Source organism: Halyomorpha halys, unplaced genomic scaffold (genome assembly GCF_000696795.3).
Source record: "Halyomorpha halys isolate HHAL.00 unplaced genomic scaffold, Hhal_1.1 Scaffold968.1, whole genome shotgun sequence".
Taxonomy (NCBI): domain Eukaryota; kingdom Metazoa; phylum Arthropoda; class Insecta; order Hemiptera; family Pentatomidae; genus Halyomorpha; species Halyomorpha halys.
This window is the reverse complement of record NW_027114226.1, coordinates 494,639-507,864: the sequence shown is the minus strand read 5'-3', so window position 1 is coordinate 507,864 and position 13,226 is coordinate 494,639. Positions and strand designations below refer to the sequence as shown.

General features: G+C 28.7%; 1 protein-coding gene across 1 annotated transcript in view; it reads left to right on the top strand.

Moving 5' to 3' along the window:
- The window catches only part of UQCR-C1 (Ubiquinol-cytochrome c reductase core protein 1), a 10,840-nt gene extending 2,718 nt beyond the window's left edge, over window positions 1–8,122 (top strand). The window contains exons 3-8 of the mRNA XM_014431396.3: window positions 1,581–1,752; window positions 3,075–3,231; window positions 3,408–3,592; window positions 4,819–5,102; window positions 6,623–6,826; window positions 7,812–8,122. Coding sequence (XP_014286882.1) covers window positions 1,581–1,752; window positions 3,075–3,231; window positions 3,408–3,592; window positions 4,819–5,102; window positions 6,623–6,826; window positions 7,812–7,952 — 1,143 coding nt within the window. The 3' untranslated portion in view covers window positions 7,953–8,122. The remainder of the gene's footprint in view (window positions 1–1,580; window positions 1,753–3,074; window positions 3,232–3,407; window positions 3,593–4,818; window positions 5,103–6,622; window positions 6,827–7,811) is intronic.
- Window positions 8,123–13,226: the final 5,104 nt, after the last annotated feature.

The following is a 13,226-nucleotide window of genomic DNA, read 5'->3' as shown; positions in this document are numbered from 1 at the left end:
ATAGTACTACTACTAGAATAAGAATAACTGATAATAGTACTACTACTAGAATAAGAATATCTGATGATAGTAGGTTGTATATGATAGTAAAATATAAGATAATGAATATGTTCCTAGAAAATTTTTACCCAAACAAATTAATTTCCAAAATTTGGGAAATTCACCTTAAAAATATGAAAGATAAAACGAAATGGTGAATAATATAAAATTTTATGGATTTAATTATATTAAAGGACTATCTGAGGATTCTAAGAAATCTTTTAAGGATTATGTTGAGGAGTTCTCTTCGAGTTATAGACCCAACAATAAAATCAAAAATTATTATAGTATATTGAAGGACAGAATTGAAACAAAAATCAATCGGGATTAATATATAAAATTCCCTGTCTAAATTGTCTAGCTATAATATATTTATATATAAGAGCAATTGTTGGGTGACAGAATTTATCAACAAAATAATGATTTGAAAAACAAGGAAAAAGATCCAAATAAAACAGCATTAGTGCAGCATGCAACCAAAAACCAGCATATCTTTTATTTTGAAAGACAAATACTAGAATCCATTTACATATCAGAAAATATTAATTATACAGTGAATTTTAAAACAGACAAGAAATTTGAACCAATACTAAGCAGAGATATTAAGTAAAATTAATTTATGAAAAATATAGGATAAATTTAATGTTGATAATTATAATTAACCTTGATAAGAATTTTAATAATAAAATAAAGAGGAAATTTAACCAAAATAAAGTTGTAATAAATAATTTAAATGCTTGCCCTGAATGTGAGGAAGGTTACAAACATTATAAGAACAAGTTTTTAACAAAGAAGGTGACTGTGATGAATATTTTTAATTTTTATTTTAATGTGAAAATTGACTAATTACATAATTAGACATAATCAAGGAAATGGTTATTAATAAAAATATATGTATATAAAAGTGGGGAGTTTTTTCAAAGATTTTGCTTATTATAAAGATGAACGCTTAGCAGTGCATGCCTAGCATTATCATTAAGAAAGTAATCTTGAACTTTTTGGACAATGAATCCCTGAAATAATAATTACAATGATGACTTAATATCTGTATGTCCTTGTGATTTGGATTTCATGGTTGTACACATTTAAACCATTGATAACATTTGCATTAATAAATATACTTGTTATAATGAACAAAAATTCAACTTGTTTCAATTCAATACTTTTCATAATAAAGGTGTGAGAACAATAACTCTTTGGAGAGTGTGAGTGTTATTCTTAATTATAGACTGAAATAAATGAAATCTTATAATTATACATTCGAACATTTTATTTTGCATAGAAATATATATTTATTACATCTCCTGACTAAATGAAAATCCACAATATTTTGGGTGCTACATTTTTGAACCATGAGTCATTAAGGATAAGTAATTTGAGATACTGTTAGAGACCAGTACTCATTCCGAAATCAGTAGTATCGATTCGAAAATTAGCAGTGAAAGGAAATTATGCATAGTCTTAATATGTTGTACTTAATGGTAGTGTATAATACACTATCTTAGCCTAGCCCCATATGATAAATTTGTTTATTTTAACAGGGAACAGCCAAACGTTCTCAAGTAGACCTTGAACTAGAAGTTGAAAATATGGGAGGTCACCTCAACGCTTATACCTCAAGGGAACAAACGGTATTTTATGCTAAATGCCTCAGCCAGGACGTTCCCAAGGCACTTGAAATATTAGCTGACATTCTTCAGAATTCTAAACTAGGTAAGTTATTTATATCAACACGGAATGTCATAATGTATGTTTAAATTAATATTTAAAAGATACTTAGAATTGAGAATGATAACTGGATTTGGGAGATCCATCGGTTATAGATCAAAGGTTGATACCATTTTTACTTTGTATATAGGAACTGTTGTAATTCTAACAACACTATTAAGAGCTTTTTATTGTATTGCTACTGATGACAAATGAGCTTGGTTATACCATTTTAGATATAATAATTATGTTATTATAATAGTTAATATTTTTTATGAATAATCGGGTTTTTCCTCATGATATTTGATACAAAAATGGTTAGGCTTACTTCAATATTTGTCATACATTGATGCCAGCTGCTTGAGCTATATATTTCCCCTTAGATTTGTTCTAATGTTCGTCCTTAATTACTCTATACTTTCACCCAATTGTGTTTTTTTGGAGCCTTCTCAACCCCATATGGTTTATTGGCATAGAACTCCCATTTAGTATGATGTACAAACCACTATTAAAAACTTATGTTGAGCAATAATTAAGTGAGTCCTTATTATTTACATTGTAATGTGGTTAAGAGGGTGGCTCATTACTCATTTCTTTACAAATACTTGAATTTTGATTGCATATGCCTTGTTTTCACCACTATCTAAGGTTTGAAGAAGAAGAGGAGGAGAGTTGTGAAGATAATTTAGAAAGAGTTTTAAAGTGTGATACAGAAAAAGCATTAGTTTGCTAGAAAAAACTAAAAGCACTCAAATATAAATCAATATAGCTGTTTTTTTTTTAAACCATAGGTTTTTTTTTTTATTGAAAGTTTTAACCCCTCTATAAATGAAATGTCGACCTCTCATAACTGGACCCTTTATAAATGAGATTACTGTTATTTTAAACTTGCCAAATTGGAAAACTGGATAAATAAAAAGCCTCTTTAAGTGATAAGAAATCCTAAGTCCCTTGAGTTCCCAGTTATACAGATTACTCTCTATAATAATCAACCTAGAATTTTTTTTTTTTTAATTTTATATAAAAATAATAGAAGGGAAACCTTCCTGGGACTACTGCCAATCTCCAAATTAGCTCCAGTCTTATCTTACCTTTGAAATATTTATTAAAAACAGGAAGAAGAGAAGACCCTTATCTTTGATAAAAAAAAAAAAAAAAGTAGTCAAATAGAGCAACTAAAATTGGAAATCAGTATTTTGGTAAGCAGTTATTAAAATAATGTTTTGGTTTGATTGATATGGCTATGAATAACTTAAAAATTTTTTTTTACTTCTAGTTTTAGTGAAACAGTGTTCACAGTATTAATCTTTTCTCGTTTATTTTCACAGGTGAAGCAGAAATTGAGCGAGAAAGAGGAGTTATTCTTCGTGAAATGCAGGAAGTTGAAACAAACCTTCAAGAAGTTGTTTTTGATCACCTCCATGCTGTAGCTTTCCAAGGAACCCCTCTAGGGAGAACAATTCTAGGACCCACCAAGAACATAAAGTAAATAAATTTAAATATAAGTTTATTTGTCTTAAGCCAAATATTAATTTAGTGCTTTTCCTGTTAAATATTTCTATTAATGGCTTTTTTAAAATTTGGAGTTTAAAATAGTTATTATTCGTTTTATACTGTTACTTTTTCATATCAGTAAAAGCATTTTACTTTTTATTTTGCAGATCAATTACTCGTAATGATCTTGTTGAATATATTAAAACTTATTATCGACCCTCTCGAATGGTTCTGGCTGGCGCAGGTGGCGTTGACCATAATATGCTGGTTAAAGCTGCAAAGTCTCAATTTGGAGGTTCTGGTGAACCTTTAGTTAGTGAAGCACCTATTCCAACACCTTGCAGATTCACTGGTATTTTATTTATTTTCTTTCAGTTAAATTTGTAGCCTTTACTGTTTTTAAAATTGGTATAATTCAAGACATTGACATGCAATTACAATGTATCTTGTAATTAATGTTATTACCTAAAACACCAACCGACTATGAGTTATCTTGTAGTTTATTTACTTATATGATTGAATTAAATTGGCTATTAATACATACTGTGAAATCTTGAAAAGTATTGTAGTAATTGATGTGTTGTTTTATAAATAAACATAAACCTTAGCTTGAATTGACCCCTAACTGTAATATACTGACCTCTGGGAGGTAATATACAAAACCTACAATATAGATCATTGCCTTGGTTTGACAAGGTTCTAACTAACAAAATTGTGATGTTTCTTAGGAAGCGCTCAAAACAAAGCTGTTCAGCTCGAAATTTAATTTCAGTGCTATTGATTGAGAAATTAAGTAATAAAAAGATTGTTCAAAATGAACATTGGTTCTCAACCAGGGGTTCCACGAAATAATTTAGGAATAGGTCATTCCTTTTCAACTCAACACAATTCTGAACCTTACCATGTCAGATTTTCTTCAAATTTTTCCCAGGTGAATCACTTTATTTGTATCCAAAAATAATATAAGGGTTCTGCTACAAAAAAAAAAGGTTAGGAACCACTGGTTTCTAAAATGACCATTAAATAACTCTGTAATGATATCGATCCAAAAAACAAAGGCAAGATATATAATAATAATGAAGAAAGAATCAACACCTGAAGATGGATGGGCAGTCTGTAATGTTTGAAGGAATATTCTATTAATTTAAAATTAATAAGTTGAAATATAAAGGCTAGTAAATAAACTAGAAGGGGAAGAAAGGAGAAAATATAAATTGGTACCTTCAAATAAGAAAACCATTTCTTATAGGAGCTAGTAGTATAACTTAGTTCTATCCAGAGACAATTTTTAATTTGCCTGTTTCATAAAATCACCGTTACACAGGAGTTAAAACCTTATCAAACCTACGTTATAAAGTATTAACATAAAGCTCTGGTTTGCATTAGAAAAGATAGCACTTATGTTCTTTATAACATAGACAGTAGATAACTTTGTTATTATCTTAGTTGAATTTATTGTGTGTGAAACCTGTTAAAATTTAATTAGCTCTTGATCGATATTAGCATTTCAATTTATTTTTTTTTTATTGTATAATCACTCAAGTAATTAATGCTAAATTGTTAATATTGTGCCAATAGGCTCAGAGATCAGAGTGAGAGATGACGCAATGCCAGTTGCCCACATCGCCATCGCAGTTGAGGGCTGTGGCTGGGAGAGCGCAGACAACATTCCCCTGATGGTGGCTAACACATTGATCGGTGCCTGGGATAGGAGCCATGGTAGTGGCTCAGGAAATGCTAGCCGCCTGGCCACTGCCTGCAGCACCGATAACCTCGCTCATTCCTTCCAGTCCTTTAACACCTGCTACAAGGATACTGGTCTCTGGGGAATCTACTTTGTTTCCACACCACTTGCTATCGAGGTATCAAACTTGTTATTTTAAACAAAACAAACCATCCATATTAACTTGTGATTGGGGTCTAGTTACTTTTGTGTTGGAAATATCGAGCTCTGCCATGTTTCATAATCCTATCAGGATGTGATATTTTTACAAAACAAGTGGTTAATAGCAATTGACTGATTATGGATTAAATAATTTCAATTACAAGGAATGTATTAATACAAATTTGATTGCACTACTGTAGATTTATCTTATTTCCTCAAAGATAGCTAAACATTGTTTATAATTTGACTTTCCCTCCCCATATTGAAAATTATTTCAGGAATATATAGGAGAGGCAAATTTAATCTACCTATTAGTTATTAAAATTTTATTTATATAAGTATATCAAAAAGGAACTAACATAACATGCTTAAGTTATGTACTATGTAGATACTTAGTATGATTTTATATTTAAAATTCAAAACAATAAAGCTTTGTAATCAGATCATAGGTACACATGAATTAGTTGATATTGTTGAATTGAGTTATGAATGATTTAAAGAAAAAGTCTAATTAGTAAATAGTTAAATGAAAAAATTGTTTTTAATTTGTCCATTTTCTAGAATGGTTTTAGAATTGGCTATAATTTATTATACACATTGTCATTTGGGTGAAAATCATTTTTGTAATTCTCTAAATTCGTCTTGACAATTCTCTTAAGAACAGTTAAAGAGTATTCTTTATTTTATTTCAAGTCGGTCTGTGATTCATTGTTTGTTTTACAGTACATTTTGTAGTACAAGCCAAAATTATTGCAAGACACCATTTCTTCAAAATTATTGCAAAACACATTTATTGCCATCTTGCTAATCAACTGCTGGGTGAATACTATAGATTAGAAAATAATGATGATTTGGAATGACATATTGATTAGCACTAATGGAGAATTTATAAAATACTGATAGTGTTACTAGTAGCGTGAGGAGCTTTTTCATGATTATATATTTGTAAATCTATTTGTAGAAATTAAAACATTATTGATTCTGAGTTGAGGTGATAGCTGAATATAGGAATTATAGGATATCTCTCTGAAAACCATATTCTTAGGAATGAGCTACTAAAGTTTAATCAATGATGTATCAAGGTAATACAATCTCATTTATTGTAGCTACCAGCTTTAAAAATTATCATACTACTTTGTTTGAAACTACTAAAAATAAATTTTAAGGGTGAACTCCCTTTTTCCAGCTACTGTCTCAATTGAAGACTACATCAGTAATGGAATAATGTACTAATGACAAAATTGTTAGTATTAACTATGATTGTAGTATTTGTGCCGCTTTAAAAGGTTCCAAAGAATGGCAATTTAGCTTGCTATTTAGGTCTGAATCTTTGTTTTGTTTTTTAGTATGTTATTGAAGTCTTTCAGCCTTCAATTTAGAAATATTTTACATTCTTTATATATAAAGAATGTAATTATAAGTAGTATTTAGCCATGTATGTATCTATTAGCTATTTATTAAGAAAAGTGATGGATTAATTTTTTTTTTCTCACTTAGGATATGGTGTTTAACATTCAAAATGAATGGATGAGGTTGTGCACGTCAGTGACTGAAGGAGAGGTAGAGAGAGCCAAGAACTTATTGAAAACAAATATGCTCCTTCAGCTAGACGGTACGACCCCTGTCTGTGAAGATATTGGGCGTCAGATGCTCTGCTATGGCAGGAGAGTTCCACTTCATGAACTTGAAGCTAGGATTAATGTGAGTTTACTATTCTTTATTTACTTTTATCATTTCATTGAATATCTGAGCCAGTATCCTGAGATTTGGAAATATAAGAACAAAAAATTTGTTGAGTATTGTGATAAAATTAACAGATTTGGTAAACATTTTCAGAATTCTTTAAATGGTATCTTACATATGGTACTTTAAATAGTAGTTTGGTGAGTGTAAAAACTGACATGATTAAGTTATTACTCTGCCTGGTGCAACAATACTTTTTATAATTGCAAATATGGAAAATTTACAAAAAAAAACTTCATTACTATTAGTTTTATGTATGGGATTGATAGTTATTTATGTAAGCATAGCCGTGATGTTGTGATTCTATGCATGCCTTTATTATATATCCTGGAAAATAGTGCCAACACAAAAACTGAATGAATTTTCTTTTTCATTGATTGTTATTAATGTGTGTGTAATTTTTTCTAACTGGGGGTTACAAAAATTATAGGAAGTGTACGCAAGTTTCAAAAGTTTGAGTTGAAAACACTGTTTTAGCGTGATATAACTTTATATGTAATGTGGTCTTTAGTTAATCTTTGTTTAAGTTGTTGACTCAGAAATTGGCTAAATGTTGATAGATTAATAATTTACTATTTTTTCTTATCTTTCAATAATATCCTAAATAGATTTTATGTTTTTTTATGAGTAGTAATTTAAACCAAAACTTGTAAATGTATTTTTTTTTTTATTAATGAATTCTTATTATTAAACCTATTTTTGTTATATGAAAAATCAAGAAACATAAATAAATTGAATACTCATTAATTGTGTCCATCAAAGTATCTAAAGTGTATATGCTTACGCCTAGAATATAGTCTTATATACATTAAATAGTATATATAAGGATATATACAGCAAAGTTTCTGTGTTTCATTTCTGATCACACTGCTAACCATCATTCTTTATTATAAACATTTTATTTTTGTATGTTAATCTGTCAATCTTTTTTTATTTTTTCTAGTGCATAACTGCTCAGAATGTGCAAGATGTAATGATGAAGTACATTTACGACAGGTGCCCTGCTGTCGCTGCTGTAGGACCAGTGGAAGGTCTTCCTGACTATAACAGAATACGTAGCTCAATGTATTGGTTAAGGTTATAAATCGTAGCTATTTGGTATAGTCCGGGTGTGCAATTCAAGACCACGTCTATACTTGAATAGGAATTTTTGTACATTGTATAATAAATTTCTTTTCTTTTTGTTTTAGATTTCTTCATTTGTAATATATTTATGTATTTATTGTTAATAAAATACTAATTTTTTGTTGATAATTTCTTCCTCATGATGTGAGCCTTATAGGAATTTCAGGAACTTTGATTATTTTTTCATTTTTTTTTATTATTAAAATATACAATATTTGTTTTTGTTGGACATAATTTTCAAAATGTGTTCTTTATCGAATTTTATATTATGATCGATGCCATTAGTTGTTGAAAATATTTGCCTTATTAAATTATTACAAACATAACCTTTCTTGTTAAAATTTGTTAAGGTCTGTGTTGAAGTCAATCAACTCCTATATTAATACACTCCTGACATTTATATCCTTTGACCTACCTAACTATTTTTATTTCTTATTCCAATCTATTGAGCCTTGATTAAATTCAGGACACTATGTAACCAAGGAATTATAGTTCAATTGCCAAACATGGAAGGTATAGTCCATAGTGATTCTATTCTCCTGCCATGGCTATTGGTTTACATCCATCAAAAAATGTCTTAGTATCTTAAATAATATGTTGATCACTTTTCTGATATCATCCTAAACTAATTTTAAATCCTGTCCCTTAATCCATTCTTCTTTCATTGATTTGAAAATAAATTTAGTTGTTAGATTAATTTCATTATGCTTAAAATAATTTGATCTTAAAAATTATACTACTGATGATTTCCAAACTAGTATCCTATCCTGATATGTTTCATCCAACTGATATTCTTTATATTTGCCCCATTTGTTTATTTTCAAGGCTTATTATGTAAGCTGGAAGCTATAAACCCTAGGGTTTATTTATTTGTTTATCTCCTGCTTGGCCATTTCCGATAAATGTGTGGTTCACAGATTTTATTTCCCCTTCTCGAATGCAACTTTCTTATATCTTCCCTTTTTATTCCTATTACTTTTTAAAGGTTTAGGTTGAGCAATGTGGGAGAAACTGTCTTTGCCTGAAGATTTTTATACTCCCAATTGTGCTCTAACTTCTCAGTTGAGTTATTATCACAAATAGCCCTTTTTTTTCCATAATGTTATTGTGATTTGAAATTTATCTTTAGATACTAACTGCTGAATAAGGTACTTCTCATTAGATAGTAGTTCATAGTATTAACAACATAAAGAAATGAAGATCTAGTAGCCTGCAGATCAGCTACTGTAAACTGGTTTTGGAATAATAAACTCAAGTGTAAGTAAACAGTAAAAAAAAGTATACTACAAGATATAACAATAAATATACTTCGATTAAAAAAGGAAAGTTTTGAAGGAATATCTTCAAATTTACTTAATGGGCTATATTACTTAATTAATCCCAAATTTTAATATTTTACTTGAACAAATTATCGTATTGGGTTTGAATAATGATGTATTTACTTCTAGAAATTATTGAGTTGGTTAAATTGAAATTTATGTCACTAAAAGATAGTTTTTTTAATGAATACAAGTTTCCATTTTGGCTGTTCTCCCTAAATGAGTTATTTTTATTATAAATATGAGCTGTTTTAGATTCTAAAAACTCATAAGGAAGATTCTATAAAGGTTTTAGTAATAAATCACATTTTTTAAAACTAATCTGTCATAAGCATATCAAGATATTTAAAAGCATTTCAGAGGGCTGCCTGTTGCTCAGTGGTTTCTTACTTATTTGATGTCTATTGGCGGTGCCAGTTCGAATCCGCCCTGGGACGTTGACTTTTTTCATTGAGTGGTGGTCCCACAAAATGAAGAACTTTGACCCCCATCCATGGTTAGACAATATAGGACTCCAATGGGAGTCTTGGCCAAAAAAAGAAGCATTTCAAGTTACTCTACTCATTAATTATTTTTTTATGATCATTAATTTTGATGAAATAAGATGCATTACACCTCTCATGCTCATATAATCATTGATAACCATTATCCATAGTGATAGCTAATCAAAATTAACCAAACCTGGGCTCTGTTTCATAATGAAGTAAAAGGTAATACCATTAGTCTTGTTGATTTACCTTAATGCAATTAAACTGACTTGTACTTTAGTACTTTTTAACTCCTGTAATATCACTAATAGTCCTCCCTATTATGAAAAATAATAAGTATTAGTGTAATTACCAGGTTATTTCTATACTTTTACAATGAACTAATACTATTAGCTTTCATTATGAAACAGGGCTCAGATGTCTACAAATATTGGTTGTTAGTCACACAAATAATATATACATATGTAAGCCCTTCTGTACCTATTTAATCTTAAACAATTTATGTACCTTATTCTAAGTCTTACATGAGCTAACCTCCATTGCCACTCTTTCTGATTTTGTTTTAAGTGGCATCATTAAATGCACTTTTTAAAGTAATTACATTAGAAAATGAATAGGTAAAAAAAAGCTCTATGTATTATAATCATTGGGTGAGTTTCTAACTCAATAGAAACATGTAAAAAATAAATTATGAAGAAGATGGACGGGGTGTGGTAAAAATAAAACAAAAATGGTTAACAACTATTTATTTGCTGAGCAGATAAGTTAAGGCAGTTAATTATTTTTTGTTTTTCTTCATAATTTAAAATAATAGGGTCCATCTTATATATACATATATTAGAGTTTGATGGTAACTTGGTAGCCTCTAATTAGCTTATTAATACTTCGTTGCTGTATACTGTACAGATTTTCATAACATTCAAGATGTCTTTTTGAATACTTAAGACATTGTAAATCACAATTTAAAAAAATTGTGAACCTATCCATTTTACCAAGACTTGCCATAAAAAAAATGAAGATTAACTTGCCACGAAATGTTTTAAAAAATGAATCATTTCTAGATGACAAATGGAAATTTTCTCAACATAAATCAATTGTACTTTACAATAATTTTCATTTCTAATTTAGATTCATCTAACATTTTGATATTTTTAAAGGATTCTTTTTAAGGCTGGAATTCTGCTATATCCCTTTGTCAAATTTGTTTTCAAAGTTATCAATATTTTAACTAAGAAACTCATCATGGTAAAATGTTTTTATTTAAATTTTAATATTAATTGATGATGAAATGTTTTTACTTAAAATTTAATACTAATTATTTCAATTTTAAAGATGATTGAGAAAATAATAATCAGTTATCATTTTTTTTTACTTTCATTTACCTATAAAATATGTTGTCAGAGGAAGTATTGCTATTGTACAAAATTTCTAATCCAAATGTCCAACAGAAATATTTGTCAAAGGTTCCCTGAATCTAAATGACAAAGTCTCGTAAAATGGTTGTGTATATTTATGTGAACAGGCTACCTAGCTCAGAAACGAAAAGTGGTAAGAAACTGAAATTACTCATTAAGTTTGGAATTTTACAGCATCTTTTCCACTAAAATCAATTTACCGGATGTTGCACTTTTTATCTTTGATTTTACCATTTTCTCATAATTAGTTTAAATTATTTTCATTAAGATGGCAATGTCATTGTACAATTAAATAGTCTTTAATATCACCTAAGTATTAACCTGATTGGAATAGTCTGATAGGGCTTAAGTGCTGAATTTCCAAAACGCTTCCTCTAAAGTATCTTAAATTTTGTTTATTTGAAATAACCATCTCATTGTTAGCAGTAATAAGCTATGGATAAATACACAATATGAAAAAAATTGATTGGAATATTATTGGTTGACCAAACATCTAATCGATAAAATAACCTGATACCCATCATTATTTTATGTAGGTATGTATTATTTATTAGACTTTAAACCTAATAATACCTTTATTGTTTCTCTAAAGCTATTTCATTGGTTGTTTGTTTTTCAAACCATACTGAAAAATTCCAACAAACAACAATTGTAATTCTTTTTTATGAGAATCGAATCCAATACATGCCGAAACTAAGCTATGTTAAGCAAAATCAGTTGTATGAATTTTTGTCTGTGCCCTCACAATCGGATCTTAAACTTTTTTTTACATATGTAATACAAAGCCTTATACTTATAACTGGATTCCTATCTTCACAATAAGATGTATAGTTTTTGTTTCTTTTATTTTATTAAATAAGAGTCATTTTTTTTTTTTTTTTTTTTTCTTTCAGAGTAATGTAGATTATCCCAGCCTGGGTATACTGTTTGTTCTTAGCTTATATAATAATTTATAAGTTATTATTATTATTTAATTTATAAATTGTTACCTTATATAAATGATTATTAATTCACCATTTTTATACTTCCTGTGTATATTTTTACTTGATTGTTATTTTTCTTTGAAAAACTTATTCAAACTTCTTACCCACTCATTTAATAATTCTAAGTGCACATTTTTAAAGGAAAATCATGCTTACTATGAGTAATTGGAATACCTGAACATAGCAAAATGGACATGATGGGTTGTCACATACTGTATAATTGATAAATTTATTAAATAAAAATGCTTTGTAATCAAGATTATCTTATATTTGCTACTTTCCCATCTTAAATCCTTGAGTGCAGTTCCAACATACTCGTAAATTGGTAGGTCTAGAAATAATGAACAAAAAAATTTCTCCTTTATTCTCTCATATACTTCGCCTTCTGCAATGTGGTACAATTGGTGCCACACACAGATGTGGGTAGATAGACCACTTGTACTAGCATTATTTAAAAGAAACAACTCCAAAGGTTTGGTAAATTAGATGAATATATGATGATATGAAGTCGCAGTGTACTTATTGTGTTCCTTATTCATACATTCACAATAGCTAATGACAAAATTTAACTTGAAACCTTTATTTAACTAAATTTAAATATTTGGGTACTACTAAAAAGACGGATTTTTCTCTTTTTGATCATAATAATAAACTATTATTTGCTAAATATGGAGTGAATAGAAATTCAAGCATATATATTTAAACATTCATTAACATATATATATATTTAACACATTGTCATCAATCTGAAATCTGAAGCTGATCGGTTGAGTATCTCATAAGATAATATAGTATAGTAGTATAGGCTGTTACTATTATTGTTCTACACAGCACCCTTTTAAACCTAAACAAATATTTAAAAAAATCACCAAAACTATCCTTTGAGCAGTTGAATTCATAGGAAAATCAGAAAAAAACCCAGTACTATATAAATGCTGGAATGCTCGGCATGTGTGCCATTTTAATTTATTAATTTTTTTTTTTTAAATATATTAAAACTCCCTCTCTCTCTCTCTCTCTCTCTCTAT